Source organism: Coregonus lavaretus (genome assembly GCF_964263955.1).
Source record: "Coregonus lavaretus genome assembly, chromosome: 10".
Classification (NCBI taxonomy): Eukaryota; Metazoa; Chordata; class Actinopteri; order Salmoniformes; family Salmonidae; genus Coregonus; species Coregonus lavaretus.
Genome location: NC_139997.1, coordinates 51,702,224 through 51,718,772, shown reverse-complemented (window position 1 = coordinate 51,718,772; position 16,549 = coordinate 51,702,224). Strand labels below are relative to the sequence as shown.

At 42.1% G+C, this 16,549-nt stretch overlaps 1 protein-coding gene across 1 annotated transcript in view; it reads left to right on the top strand.

The window, feature by feature from the left end:
- The first annotated feature begins 2,852 nt into the window (after positions 1 to 2,852).
- Positions 2,853 to 16,549, top strand: part of LOC311136483 (rap guanine nucleotide exchange factor 6-like) — a 158,932-nt gene continuing 145,235 nt past the window's right edge. Inside the window, 1 exon segment of the mRNA XM_084170624.1 lies at positions 2,853 to 3,177. Within this exon segment, the coding sequence (XP_084026750.1) occupies positions 3,103 to 3,177 (75 nt within the window). The 5' untranslated portion in view covers positions 2,853 to 3,102.

Genomic DNA, 16,549 nt, shown 5'->3' with positions numbered 1-16,549 from the left:
TGACCATCGTTATGTTTGGAGGAAAAAGGGGGATGCTTGCAAGCCGAAGAACACCATCCCAACCGTGAAACACGGGGGTGGCAACATCATGCTGTGGGGGTGCCTTGCTGCATGAGGGATGGTGCATTTCACAAAATAGATGGCATCATGAGGAAGGAAAACTATGTGGATATATTGAAGCAACATCTCAAGACAGTCAGGAAGTTAAAGCTTGGTCGCAAATGGGTCTTCCAAATGGACAATGACCCCAAGCATACTTCCAAAGTTGTGGCAAAATGGCTTAAGTACAACAAAGTCAAGGTTTTGGAGTGGCCATCACAAAGCCCTGACCTCAATTTTATAGAAAATGTGTGGGTAGAACTGAAAAAGCGTCTGCGAGCAAGGAGGCCTACAAACCTGACTCAGTTACACCAGCTCTGTCAGGAGGAATGGGCCAAAATTCACCCAACTTATTGTGGGAAGCTTGTGGAAGGCTACCCGAAAAGTTTGACCCAAGTTAAACAATTTAAAGGCAATGCTACCAAATACTAATTGAGTGTATGTAAACTTCTGACCCACTCGGAATGTGATTAAATAAATAAAAGCTGAAATAAATCATTCTCTCTACTATTATTCTGACATTTCACATTCTTAAAATAAAGTGGTGATCCTAACTGACCTAAGACAGGGAATTCTTACTAGGATTAAATGTCAGGAATTGTGAAAAACTGAGTTTAAATGTATTTGGCTAAGGTGTATGTAAACTTCCGACTTCAACTCTATCTATATTTTTATCTGCACTCTACTGTTTTTCACAACATTGCAACCACCTTAAAAAAAATGTATGGATAATTTGACATACTTTTATTTTTTATATTGTATTATGTATACCAGCATTCCAATATGTATTTCATTTACAATGTAATGCATTGGGGCCAATGGAATGGGCAGCGTAAAAGGCCAGCAGCACTCTAATCTAGACAAATGCCTAGAACAGGTATGCCTGTCTGTTAGCACTTCATCTAATGACAAACCATAATTCCATTGTCTTTGTATCTCATGTTATTCACCTGTTGATATTGGTATTTGGGTCAAGAGCACAATAAGTACAAAAGCACAATGATGCCAGACCTTCATAGTGAACATTCCAAACCTGAATTTGCTTTGTGGCCTATGGAATGGGTGTAGTAAACACTCCATATTATTTAGTGCCCCATGAAATGACACCATATATAGATTCCAGTGGTGGTCGGTGCCATTGAAGATTTTGTTTCTCATGAGGATGGCCTTATTTCTATTACAGCATATTGGATGACTGTCATTCATATTCCATTCAACATGCTCAATATAACATCACTAGGTTTAGTCTACTACATGATACTCGGATTTTCCCTATACCCATCATGAGGTTGCTACAACCTAGCCTATGAATTAAAGTTTTCAGCGTAGGTGCACACAGGTCGAGAGAAAAAATTGAGGTGACAGACAGTGACACATTCAATGCCACCTTCCACACTTTTGCCTGCATCTAGCTGATATATGGTGTAATCATTAGTCCAGCAGTTGCAAATGAGAGCTTCTATTGAACAAATTCAGGTATGTTTATCCCTGTTTTGTTCCGTTTGCTTCCGTTTAAGAAACGTTTTTCAACAGATTCGGCGAAATGAATACACACCCCTGATCACACATAAACACAGTTCACTTTCATAGCAGCCACGTTGTATTCCTTCTTGCATCTATGTGCTCTCCTCCTCTCACCTTTTCCCTTTGCTTGTGGACTTCAATGCACAACACATCAGCTGTATGTAACCAGGCAAAAAAAAAAATCATAACTGCTACACACAGCCTACATCGTTGTCACCATATGTTGGATAGTCATAGCCAGCTAGCTAACATAGCATCCCTCTGTTTAAGCTGGGTGTTTGAGTAGGCTAAACTAGCTAGTTGCATTTGCTAGCTAAGTAATAATGAAATTTGTTGTAAACTGTTCAACTATATTATTTCTCTCTCTTTGAGTCAACTACTCAACACATTTTATGCACTGCAATGCTAGCTAGCTGTAGTTTATGCTTTCAGTACTAGATTAATTCTCTGATCCTTTGATTGAGTGGACAACATGTCAGTTCATGCTGCAAGAGCTCTGATAGGTTGGAGGACGTCCTCCGGAAGTTGTCATAATGACTGTGTAAGTCTATGGAAGGGGGTGAGAACCATGAGCCTCCTAGGTATTGAATGGAAGTCAATGTACCCAGAGAAGCTAGCTGTCCTCCGGCTACACCATGGTGCTACCCTACAGAGTGCTGTTGAGGCTACTGTAGACCTTCATTGCAAAATGGTGGGTTTTAATCAATGATTTGGTGACGTGATTATATTTAGTATAGTTTTATCTAAAAAGGATAACTTTAAAAATTGTCATTTATTTTTTATTTTTACAAATAAATGACATTCACTGAGAAGGATGGTCCTCCCCTTCCTCCTCTGAGGAGCCTCCACTGAGACCCTACTGAGGACTCCCAACCCCACTTTTACATTGGCACAAATAATCGTTTATTCACTATAAGCCCAATATTGTCAACATACCAGTCTGAACATTGTATTTTTCAACAGTGGTCTTAAAATAATGTTTTGAAAACATATTTCAAAATAGATTCCTTCTTGCATTTCATTATAAGCACAATAAAAATCGACATTGATTAAAATGTAATATATTTTGAATGAGTTACACACTTTGCAATGTTTTGAAATGCGGGCTTTTATTCTGAAGGTTTTTTATTACCATAGGAAAGTGCCATAATTGTTAGTGCTGCTAGCAGAATCGTAGTGTCAGCAGACAAGTCAATTCGTCCCAAATAAAAAACTGATTAGAGGGAGGCAACTTTCTAACTGGATGCTAAATATGCATATCGTTCTTTACATATCAATTTTTGTATTATGTACTTTCGGTCAATTTTATGTGAACCAGTTGCGTTGTAGAGGTTAGTTTGGTTCTCATTTTAAGAAGGAATTTTCCCTCCATGCTCGGGCTAGGAAAATAGCAACGGGATGGGTGTTTAGCGGTATCGGCCTAAAGTGAGATGGGATCAATGCATTGATTTCTTGGGGATTTGTTTTTGGTGTGAAGTTATGACAATGACTGGATCGATGGAAACGTCTTTCAAACAAGCTTTAAAGAAACCTCCATCACTACGGACAACAGAGGTAGGCAAGCTAACGTTAGCTATGTGTTCTTAGTTTGAATTTCTCAAGTCAAAAAGTTAGCTTGCAAGCTAGTTAGCTGGAATAATTTAACTAGCTAGCATTCTAACGCACGAATTTATGAAGAGTAATGTTTTAACCATTCACCCAGCCAGTCATTCAGTTGGTTTTATTTGCAGGAAAGTGAAAATGAACCACCTAGCTAGCTATTATTTTAATTGTCGTGTGTACTGAAGTTACTCTAACTAGCTATCCAACCTGTGAGCGAGTTTGCTAACTACTGCAATGGAAAGTCAGTTGTCAATCTTATTTACATGACGTCATGAATATAATTCAGTAAGGTCTCCCTTTTCAGTTTTCTGAAAAATTGCGTCTTGAAAGATTAAAGGATTATGCAATTGTTGCCCTATTCTATTATGGGGGCCTCAGGTCATATTTTCAATAGTATCTTTCTGTGACTATCAGTTTGATTACTGTTAGGGGTTTTGTGGGACTTTCATCACAAGGATCTATCATCTGAGGATATTCAGCTGTTTCATTCTCTGACTTCTGAATGTGGTTGTCTGCTTCTACTTTTAGAATACGTTCATAATCCATGATTCGTTCATTCCCCTGTCATCCCACAGAGATGCAGAAGATATTTCTGTAAACCTCAGTTTAAATTAAGTTTTAGTCACTGCTCTTCTCTGACAATCCAAACCTCAGCCCAGCTTTGTTGGTATTGCTTTTGCTATAAGGCAATTCAACTGTAACAGAGTGAAAATGTTACTAAAACACATTTACTCAAAGAACATTTCAGATGCAAAGTTTTATAACAGAATGACTGTTTGTGCTGTTTGTGCCGTCATTCTGTTACAAAACTTTTCATTTGCACTGTTCTTCAAGTAAATGTGTTTTTGTAAAATGTTCAGTGGAAATTGTTAAAAGTTGCCTTGTGTATGGTTTGTTTAACTTTGCAGTCATTGATTTCTGTTTCACATTCAGTACCAGTCAAAACTTTGGACACACCTACTCATTCCAGGGTTTTTCTTTATTTTTACTATTTTCTACATTGTAGAGTAATAGTGAAGACATCAAAACTGTGAAATAACACATATGGAATCATGTAGTAAGCAAAAAAGTGTTAAAACGAATCAAAATATATTTTATATTTGAGATTCTTCAAATAGTCACCCTTTGCCTTGATGACAGCTTTGCACAGTCTTGGTATTCGCTCTACCAGCTTCACCTGGCATGATTTCCAACAGTCTTGAAGGAGTTCCCACATATGCTGAGCACTTGTAGGCTGCTTTTCCTTCACTCTGCGGTCCGACTCATCCCAAACCATCTCAATTGGGTGGAGGTTGGGGGATTGTGGAGGCCAGGTCATCTGATGCAGCACTCCATCACTCTGCTTCTTGGTCAAATAGCCCTTACACAGCCTGGAGGTGTGTTGGGTCATTGTCCTGTTGAAAAACAAATGATAGTCCCACTAAGCCCAAAGCAGATGGGATGGCGTATCACTGCAGAATGCTGTGGTAGCCATGCTGGTTAAGTGAGCCTTGAAATCTAAATAAATCACTGACAGCGTCACCAGCAAAGAACCCCCACACCATAACACCTCCTCCATGCTTTATGGTGGGAAATACACATGCGGAGATCATCCGTTCACCCACACCGCGTCTCACAAAGCCACGGCGGTTGGAACCAAAAATCTCCAATTTGGACTCCAGACCAAAGGACAAATTCCCACCTGTCTAATGTCCATTGCTCGTGTTTCTTGGCCTAAGCAGGTCTCTTCTTATTGGTGTCCTTTAGTAGTGGTTTCTTTTCAGCAATTCAACCATGAAGGTCTGATTCACACAGTCCCCTCTGAACAGTTGTGTCTGTTACTTGAACTCTGTGAAGCATTTATTTGGGCTTCAATTTCTGAGGCTGGTAACTCTAATGAACTTATCCTCAGTGTCAGAGGTAACTCTGGGTCTTCCATTCCTGTGGCAGTCCTCAAGAGCCAGTTTCATCATAGCGCTTGATGGTTTTTGAGACTGCACTTGAAGAAACTTTCAAAGTTCTTGAAATTGTCCATATTGACTGACCTTCATGTCTTAAAGTAATGATGGACTGTCGTTTCTCTTTGCTTATTTGAGCTGTTCTTGCCATAATATGGACGTGGTCTTTTACCAAATAGGGCTATCTTCTGTATACCCCCCCTACCTTGTCACAACACAACTGATTGGCTCAAACGCATTAAGAAGGAAAGAAATTCCACAAATTAACTTTTACTAGGACACACCTGTTAATTGAAATGCATTCCAGGGGACTGGCTCATGAATCTGGTTGAGGGAATGCCAAGAGTGTGCAAAGCTGTCATCAAGGCCAAGGGTGGCTATTTGAAGGATCTGAAATATACAATTTGTATAACACTTGTTTGGTTACTACATGATTCCATATGTGTTGTTTCATAGTTTTGATGTCTTCACTATTATGATGTAAAAAACCTTTGACTGGTAGTGTACATTTTAAAGTGAAAAATTAGGAGTCTCAGCATCACTCTGTTACTGTGGAATTGCCATACTATTTCCTCAAATAGCCTACTCTGTTCAGCTGCAGAACATTTATTGAATTGCAATCACTTTTAAAGGCACAATCGGCTAAACCCTACGTGCAACCTAGTTCAAAAGCCTATTTTATTTCACTGATCCACTGTTTGTTTTCACTCAATGAACAGAAAGCCCTCTTTGCACCTTTTTGAGAGAGGGTGAGTGCATAATACAAAGTGACAACAAACTCTAAGGAGCATATTTTGGTCCTCAAACATAAACAAACAGCTGTGTAAAAGTACTATTGAGGAAGTTAAGTTTGTCATGTGAGTGATATGAATGAAAATGTGGTCTTGGTGCTTACCTTGTAGGCAGAGATGGGCATTGCATGCATTGCTCTCAGATGTAGGGCTTTATGAGTGACATTGATGCTGCAGGTATGGGGTGCGTCCCAAATGGTGCCCTTTTCTCTACATATTACGTAATACACTACTTTTGACAAAAGCCCTATGGCCCCTGATCAAAGGTATTACACTAGGGAATAGGGTGCCATTTGCGATGCACAATGCACAATGATGTCCAAGTCCTGAGTTTCCAGTTAATCATCCTACTCTATCCGCTAAGGGGCTGTGCCAGTAGAGGTGACTTACTGTAGGGTATCGTGGCAAGGAAATAAAACATGAAGCAGATTTCTTTTTAACATTTGTATTGGTAAAGACAAGCACATATATCCAGCCTGTACTGGCTGTGTTGTGTGAAGGCTGCCTGCATGTAAAGCAGCATTCCATGCAGGACTCTGGGCGTGAAGAGGCATATTCCCTCAGAGCCATTACTGATAGTGAAAGCAGATGCTGCAGGGCCACTCTGAAGTAGGCAGGCTACACTAGTCACAAAGGTCAGCGTTTTCACTGTGGTGAAGCAATGGGAATTCCTGTTGAATTCCTGAAAACAACACATCCTGAAAATAAATTGTAGACGCTTTGCAAGGTTTTGTTATTTTATACTGAACAAAAATATAAAACGCAACATGCAACAATTTCAACAAATGTACTGAGTTACAGTTCATATAAGGAAATCATTCAATTAAAATACATTCATTAGGCCCTAATCTATGGATTTCACATGTCTGGGCAGGGGCGCAGCTATGGGAGCCAGCTCCAGCTAATCAGTGAGTTTTTCCCCACAAAAGGGCTTTATTACAGACAGAAATACACCTCAGTTTCATCAGCTGTCTGGGTGGCTGGTCTCAGATGATCCTGCAGGTGACTAAGCCGGATGTGGAGGTCCTGGGCTGGAGTGGTTACACCTGGTCTGCGGTTGTGAGGCCGGTTGGACAGACTGCCAAATTATCTAAAACCACATTGGAGCCGGCTTATGTTAGAGAAATGAATATTCAATTCTCTGGCAACAGCTCTGGTGGACATTATTGTAGTCAGCATGCCAATTGCACGCTCCTTCAAAACTTGAGATGTCTGTGACATTGTGTTGTGTTACACAACTGTACATTTTAGTGGCCTTTTTATTGTCCCCAGCTCAAGGTGCACCTGTTTTAATGATCATGCTGTTTAATCATGATATGCCACACCTGTCAGGTGGATGGATTATCTTGGCAAAGGAGAAATGTTCACTAACAGGGATGTAAAAAAATGTGTGCACCAAGTTTGAGAGAAATAAGCTTGTTGTGTTAATGATTTTTTGGGGGGGATTGTTTATTTCAGCTCAAGAAACATGGGACCAGTACTTTATATGTTGCGTTTATATTTTTGTTCAGTATACAAGCAGAGCATGTGTCCAAACTAATTATGCAGCATTCAAGTTTTGAAAGACTTTCGTTTTTCTGATCCCTCTAAAATAAAATAAAATAAAAAATGCCTACCAGAGAAGTAGACTACAAGCTCTTGCATTTAAAACTGTCGCCATGGTAGTCTTATTAAAGTGTATTTATTACTGGTCTGGAATCTCTGTCTGTCAGTTTGACTCCCCTCTGTGTGAGTTATAAAAAAGGAAAGCGGGTCTTGTAATGCCTCGATCACAGCGACAGCGTCATTGCATTTTGGTTTCCAATGGAACGCTGCGTTTGTCTTGCAGCATTGCGTTGCAGTTGCAGTGCATTCTGTGTTCTTTGTGGTGCATACGTTAGATACAGTGGGGAGAACAAGTATTTGATACACTGCCGATTTTGCAGGTTTTCCTACTTACAAAGCATGTAGAGGTCTGTAATTTTTATCATAGGTACACTTCAACTGTGAGAGACATAATCTAAAAATCCAGAAAATCACATTGTATGATTTTTAAGTAATTAATTTGCATTTTATTGCATGACATAAGTATTTGATACATCAGAAAAGCAGAACTTAATATTTGGTACAGAAACCTTTGTTTGCAATTACAGAGATCATACGTTTCCTGTAGGTCTTGACCAGGTTTGCACACACTGCAGCAGGGATTTTGGCCCACTCCTCCATACCTTCTCCAGATCCTTCAGGTTTTGGGGCTGTCGCTGGGCGATACAGACTTTCAGCTCCCTCCAAAGATTTTCTATTGGGTTCAGGTCTGGAGACTGGCTAGGCCACTCAAGGACCTTGAGATGCTTCTTACGGAGCCACTCCTTAGTTGCCCTGGCTGTGTGTTTCGGGTCGTTGTCATGCTGGAAGACCCAGCCACGACCCATCTTCAATGCTCTTACTGAGGGAAGGAGGTTGTTGGCCAAGATCTCCTGTCCCCTTTGCAGAAAAGCATCCCCAAAGAATGATGTTTCCACCTCCATGCTTCACAGTTGGGATGGTGTTCTTGGGGTTGTACTCATCCTTCTTCTTCCTCCAAACACGGCGAGTGGAGTTTAGACCAAAAAGCTCTATTTTTGTCTCCTCAGACCACATTACCTTCTCCCATTCCTCCTCTAGATCATCCAGATGGTCGTTGGCAAACTTCAGACGGGCCTGGACATGCGCTGGCTTGAGCAGGGGGACCTTGCGTGCGCTGCAGGATTTTAATCCATGACGGCGTAGTGTGTTACTAAAGGTTTTTTTTGAGACTGTGGTCCCAGCTCTCTTCAGGTCATTGACCAGGTCCTGCCGTGTAGTTCTGGGCTGATCCCTCACCTTCCTCATGATCATTGATGCCCCACGAGGTGAGATCTTGAATGAAGCCCCAGACCGAGGGTGATTGACCGTCATCTTGAACTTCTTCCATTTTCTAATAATTGCGCCAACAGTTGTTGCCTTCTCACCAAGCTGCTTGCCTATTGTCCTGTAGCCCTTCCCAGCCTTGTGCAGGTCTACAATTTTATCCCTGATGTCCTTACACAGCTCTCTGGTCTTGGCCATTGTGGAGAGGTTGGAGTCTGTTTGATTGAGTGTGTGGACAGGTGTCTTTTATACAGGTAACGAGTTCAAACAGGTGCAGTTAATACAGGTAATGAGTGGAGAACAGGAGGGCTTCTTAAAGAAAAACTAACAGGTCTGTGAGAGCCGGAATTCTTACTGGTTGGTAGGTGATCAAATACTTATGTCATGCAATAAAATGCAAATGAATTACTTAATCATACAATGTGATTTTCTGGATTTTTGTTTTAGATTCCGTCTCTCAGAGTTGAAGTGTACCTATGATAAAAATTACAGACCTCTACATGCTTTGTAAGTAGGAAAACCTGCAAAATCGGCAGTGTATCAAATACTTGTTCTCCCCACTGTATATCCAAAGTATGTGTCAAATTGTAATAATAATAATAATATGCCATTTAGCAGACGCTTTTATCCAAAGCGACTTACAGTCATGCGTGCATAATTATTTTTTTTGTGTATGGGTGGTCCCGGGGATCGAACCCACTACCTTGGCGTTACAAGCGGCGTGCTCTACCAGCTGAGCTACAGAGGACCACTGTATGCGCAGACTTGACAGAAATAGTAGCAGAAGGTGAATGTTGAACTTTTGTTGCACACGTATCCAGTAAAAATTGTGGATTACATAATGAAAAAAGTTTGACTGCTGAATTTATTAAGCCGCATTGATGCAATGACGCTGTCGGTCTGATCGAGGCACGACTCCTCTCCTATTCTTTCAAGGCAGCTCAAATATGTAGGTTACAAACATCCTGCCTAGAACCCATTGAGACTTAATTTAGCACAATAACAATCCACTCAATGGCCTTGCACAGGTACACTAGAGAATGACCTGGAAAATGTGAAGTTTATTTGAGTGTCTTTGGACAGAAAAGTCTACATTGAGCTTTGTCCATTCTCTCTCTTTTGCATTGTGTTCCCTTTAAGAACTTAGGCTATATAAAAAAAAAGCTAGTGATATCTGGACAATTTGGAGTAGAACACTGCTCATGCAGCAAGTCAAAACAACCACAGTTTCCTGATGAGCCATGCTGCCTTTATCTTCCCTTAGGTTAATATATTGGCACTTTGTTTGAGGTGAACTTGTTTAGGGTTGAATTCTATGTACTATCATTGCCAGTACCATTTTGTCAATGTCGAGAGCCCCCCTTTTAATCGTGCTATGGAAAAGCTGAGTCACTCAGTACAACAAAATACCTTATTGCAGTGAGTCCCACATTTCCTCTCGGTCTGGTCCTCCTCTCTAAACAATGCTCTGGAAGTGGAACATCTGTTGCTTGGTTTGCTGTGTTTAATTGCAAGGCTATGCCCCCACCCCCCTCACACACATTCTTTTGTCATCTCTCAAAGCCCAAATGCGGGCAGGACACACCACAATATTTTTAGTGGCGTTGCTTCAAAACACTTGGATAAAAGAACTTACAAGTGATAATTTTGACAACTTGACACACACACCCACAGAATGTGTGCCAATTCTGAACATTCCCTCTACTGGGACTCTACTGGCAGTCCACCTCAGAGCACTAACATGAAAGAATGAAGCCGGACCTGAACTGACGGTTTAAAGCCCTGACTTAGCTGACGCGTGCGACAAGAATGTAGCGTGCACACCTCTTGCATGCCAGGAATATGAGCTGGTTCTGTGAAGTGCCCACCCCTCAGGCTGTTCACTCATTGTGATTGAAGTTTTCATTCCTGGAGCTGCGGGTGACCAAGTAGGCAACGAGGTGGAGGGGTTAGGGCGAGGGTCAGGAGGTGAGAAGTCGTGTAGGTTTGTTTTGTTTTTAATGACTGGCTCTGCTAACTCTGCTTAAATGGATGACTAGTTTAGGGCTGTTGGCCCAGGCCCCCATTTCCGGTCTGGACCGTGAAGTCACAAACTCTGCTGGTCAGCTACAGCGTAGCAACCTAGCGGTGCCAAAAGCCCTGGTCTGCCCTAGAAAGCCTATGTAAATTACTATCGCCAGAGCCGCCAAACTTTTTTTTTTTTACTGCCGTTTTGGGCTCTAACATTTGTTTATTATGATTAAGTTTGATCCCCATGTAGATTTATAAAAAAATGATGGCTACAAATCGAGATATTTAATTAAATAGTGATCCATTCTGACTAGGCTTGGGCGATATACTGTTTATACCGGGGTATTTCAAAATAAAGACTTATGATTTTCGATAAAATAAAATGTATTTATTTATTTTTGGGTTGGGGTCACCCCAGTGCTACGCCACTGCTTATAACCTACAAGTTAAGTATAACTATAAGAAATCTAAGATGTGTCAAATAAATTATATCCAGCTCAGGTCTCCAGCTATGCATTTGCTAGCTAAGTGGCTAGATCTCAAGATCAAGCTTCTTGGCTACAGGACATTAAATCCCCTCCTGGATCAAGATCCCTATTGCCTAAATTGTCTTGTGCGCCCCTTGTGTGCACGTATGGTAAAACTGTATACCCCGGTATGGTACAGAAACGGTATGAAAATCTGGATACAGCCCAACCCTAATTCTGACTACTACATTTTTCGTCACACAGGACCACATGCTGACACAGACCAATCACGGGCCTGGCAGGTTACGAGGAGGCTCCATAGACATTAAGGTTGACTCTCTCAGGCAGGATGAAAACGACTACATCGACTATGATCCTTTGCTAGCTATGTGCACTTTCACCATGATCCATAGTGAAAACATTTTGGCTGTGTCATTCAGCCCCATTCAGCAATATGTCGCGATTCTAATACTTCCGGCTTTATGCGCCATCGGGAGTTTTCCATAGGAATACGTGGATGACAGCAGCGCTATCAGTATCTACTGGTTTTAATGTCTGTGGGTTGTTCCCTCTCATTGAAGCCACGGAAGTTCAAGGCCGACCACGGTACTGCCGGCATTGTTTGCAGAAAACAGGATCCCCCATTATAGTAAATGGGAATCTTCATGTAAAAAAAATAAAAAACGTTTTGAGGACAATCATGGAACCAATAATTGCTTCTATTCAGACCCCTCCACTTTTTCCACATTTTGTTACGTTATAGCCTTATTCTAAAAAGGATTAAATTGTTTGTTTTTTTCACATCATCCATCTACACACAATACCACATAATGACAAAGCAAAAACAGGTTTAAAATAATAATAAAAAAAACCTAAAACTGATGACATTTACAAAAGTATTCAGACCTTTTACTCAGTACTTTGTTGAAGCGTCTTTGGCAGCGTTTACAGCCTCAATTCTTCTTGGGTATGACGCTACAAGCTCGGCACACCTGTATTTGAGGAGTTTATCCCATTCTTCTCTGCAGATCCTCTCAAACTCTGTCAGGTTGGATTGGGAGCGTCGCTGCACAGCTATTTTCAGGTCCCAAAGCCACTCCTGCGTTGTCTTGGCTGTGTGCTTAGGGTCGTTGTGCTGTTGGAAGGTGAACCTTCGCCCCAGTCTGAGGTCCTGAGTGCTCTAGAGCCGGTTTTCATCAAGGATTTCTCTGTACTTTGCTCCGTTCATCTTTCCCTCGATCCTGACTAGTCTCCCTGCCGCTGAAAAACATCCCCACAGCATGATGCTTCACCATAGGGATGGTGGCAGGTTTCCTCCCGATGTGATGCTTAGCATTCAGGTCAAAGAGTTCAATCTTGGTTTCATCAGACCAGAGAATCTTGTTTCTCATGGTTTGAGAGTCCTTAAGGTGCCTTTTGGTAAACTCCAAGCAGGCTGTCAGGTGCCTTTTACTGAGGAGTGGCTTCCGTCTGGCCGCTCTACCATAAAGGCCTGATTGGTGGAGTGCTGCAGAGATGGTTGTCCTTCTGGAAGTTTCTCCCATCTCCACAGAGGAACTTTGGACCTCTGTCAGACTGATCATCGAGTTCTTGGTCACCTCCCTGACCAAGGCCCTTCTCCCCTGATTAGAATTACATTATGTATACATTGTCATATATGTATTGTTAGGCAATGCATTTGGTATATAGTACACTGCTCAAAAAAAGAAAGGGAACACTTAAACAACACAATGTAACTCCAAGTCAATCACACTTCTGTGAAATCAAACTGTCCACTTAGGAAGCAACACTGATTGACAATACATTTCACATGCTGTTTTGCAAATGGAATAGACAACAGGTGGAAATTATAGGCAATTAGCAAGACACCCCAAATAAAGAAGTGGTTCTGCAGGTGGTGACCACAGACCACTTCTCAGTTCCTATGCTTCCTGGCTGATGTTTTGGTCACTTTTGAATGCTGGCGGTGCTTTCACTCTAGTGGTAGCATGAGACGGAGTCTACAACCCACACAAGTGGCTCAGGTAGTGCAGCTCATCCAGGATGGCACATCAATGCGAGCTGTGGCAAGAAGGTTTGCTGTGTCTGTCAGCGTAGTGTCCAGAGCATGGAGGCGCTACCAGGAGACAGGCCAGTACATCAGGAGACGTGGAGGAGGCCGTAGGAGGGCAACAACACAGCAGCAGGACCGCTACCTCCGCCTTTGTGCAAGGAGGAGCAGGAGGAGTACTGCCAGAGCCCTGCAAAATGACCTCCAGCAGGCCACAAATGTGCATGTGTCTGCTCAAACGGTCAGAAACAGACTCCATGAGGGTGGTATGAGGGCCCGACGTCCACAGGTGGGGGTTGTGCTTACAGCCCAACACCGTGCAAAATGTTTGGCATTTGCCAGAGAACACCAAGATTGGCAAATTCGCCACTGGTGCCCTGTGCTCTTCACAGATGAAAGCAGGTTCACACTGAGCACATGTGACAGAGTCTGGAGACGCCGTGGAGAACGTTCTGCTGCCTGCAACATCCTCCAGCATGACCGGTTTGGCGGTGGGTCAGTGTGGGGTGGCATTTCTTTGGGGGGCCGCACAGCCCTCCATGTGCTCGCCAGAGGTAGCCTGACTGCCATTAGGTACCGAGATGAGATCCTCAGACCCCTTGTGAGACCATATGCTGGTGCGGTTGGCCCTGGGTTCCTCCTAATGCAAGACAATGCTAGACCTCATGTGGCTGGAGTGTGTCAGCAATTCCTGCAAGAGGAAGGCATTGATGCTATGGACTGGCCCGCCCGTTCCCCAGACCTGAATCCAATTGAGCACATCTGGGACATCATGTCTCGCTCCATCCACCAACGCCACGTTGCACCACAGACTGTCCAGGAGTTGTTGGATGCTTTAGTCCAGGTCTGGGAGGAGATCCCTCAGGAGACCATCCGCCACCTCACCAGGAGCATGCCCAGGCGTTGTAGGGAGGTCATACAGGCACGTGGAGGCCACACACACTACTGAGCCTCATTTTGACTTGTTTTAAGGACATTACATCAAAGTTGGATCAGCCTGTAGTGTGGTTTTCCACTTTAATTTTGAGGGTGACTCCAAATCCAGACATCCATGGGTTGATAAATTTGATTTCCATTGATAATTTTTGTGTGATTTTGTTGTCAGCACATTCAACTATGTAAAGAAAAAAGTATTTAATACGATTATTTCATTCATTCAGATCTAGGATGTGTTGTTTAAGTGTTCCCTTTATTTTTTTGAGCAGTGTATTATTTATAATTTGACCAAGTGACAACCTTATTCTAACCGGGTTATCAAAACAATGTGCAAGAAGTTGGGCTATTGTATTAGTAGCTAGCTATATTGCTATAAAAGTATTGGTCCACATTCTAGCTAGTGTCCATCGCTGATACAGGCAATAGTTGCTTATCTTGGCACCCTACAAAAGCTTTAGGGCCGATATAGGTCGTCTAGTAGCCAGCTAGTGGGGATACTTGTAAACATTACAGCTAGGTTGTTCCAGCTGTTACTTAGTTATCTAGCCAGGTAGCTAACAAGCTAGCTACATTTTGAGTACAATACCTACCTACTTAACTACCTAACCTCATTATCTGAAGAGTAAATGTTATCAGAAAAAACGCTTAATGGTAGCCAAGTCGCATAGTTACAGGTACTCTTATGATTGAAGCAACATTGGAAACAATTATCCACAGTTACTATAGTTACCGGTAACTACCTGGCTTTATTGGTCCAGGGAATAGGTTAGCTAGCTTCGGCAGTAAAACTCCAGTATTAACGCTAAGCTCATTAACGCTATTCATCCTTGATCATTCAATTCCGTTGCAGAAGAGGGAGGAGGAGGTCCTTCGCCATGTCCTAGCTAGCTGTGCTGTGCTCCGGAGGGATTAGCAAAGCTACCCTGACCCCAGTGGAGGCTCCTCAGAGGACGAAGGGGAGGACCATCCTCAGTGAATTTCATAAAAATAAAAATAGTGAAACAAAGTTATCCCTTTTAGATAAAACTATACTAAATACACAAAAAATACAAAGGTTTGTGGACACCCCTTCAAATTAGAGGATTCGGCTATTTCAGCCACACCCGTTGCTGACAGGTGTATAAAATTGAGCACACAGCAATCTCCATAGACAAACATTGGCATTAGAATGGCCTTACTGAAGAGCTCAGTGACTTTTAACGTGGCTCCGTCATAGGATGCCACCTTTCCAACAAGTTAGTTAATCAAACGTCTAGGAGCAACAACGGCTCAGCTGTGACGTGGTAGGCCCCACAAGCTCACAGAACGGGACCTTGGAGTGCTGAAGCACGTAAAAATTGTCTGTCCTCGGTTGCAACACTTACTACCGAGTTCCAAACTGCCTCTGGAAGCAACGTCAGCACAAGAACTGTTCGTCAGGAACTTCATGAAATGGGTTTCCATGGCCGAGCAGCCACACACAAGCCTAAGATCAACATGCGCAATGCCAAGCGTCGGCTGGAGTGGTGTAAAGCTCACCGCCATTGGACTTTGGAGTAGTGGAAAAGCATTCTCTGGAGTGATGAATCACACTTCACCATCTGGCAGTCCGACGGACTAATCTGGGTTTGGCAGATGCCAGGAGAACGCTCGTGTTTCTCACCCACTTCCATAGACTTACACAGTAATTATGACAACTTCCGGAGGACATCCTCCAACCTATCAGAGCCCTTGCAGTATGAATTGACATGTTGTCCACCAAATCAAAGGATCAGAGAATGAATCTTGTGCTGAAAGCATAAACTACAGCTAGCTAGCACTGCAGTGCATAAAATGTGGTTAGTTGACTCAGAGAGACAATAATTGAAAAATGTTTTATAAATTAATTTCTTAAAAAATGAACGAGAAACAAGAGTGAGAGCTAGCTATATTTTGAAAAAAAATTTCACGTTCACTTAGCTACCGAATGCCGCTAGCTAGTTTAGCCTACTCAAACACAATTTTAGTTGCAGACTTTCTTGTTCTATAGTAGTTAGTTGAATAACTGCTTAGACATTTAGATTGTTACTTGTCCAAATGCAACTGATTAAAACTGTCATAACTGGTGCTCAAAACTGTCGGGGTTGTTTAATTTCAACTGTTAACATTATGGATTTTTTTCAAATGATGAATTAATCAAGAAGCATAAATCAAAGTTCGATTTTTACTTTGTTACAGTAGACAACAGAACAATCATAAATGGAACGTTTTATACAGGTAAAGCAGATAACTGACTGCTGAACAGCT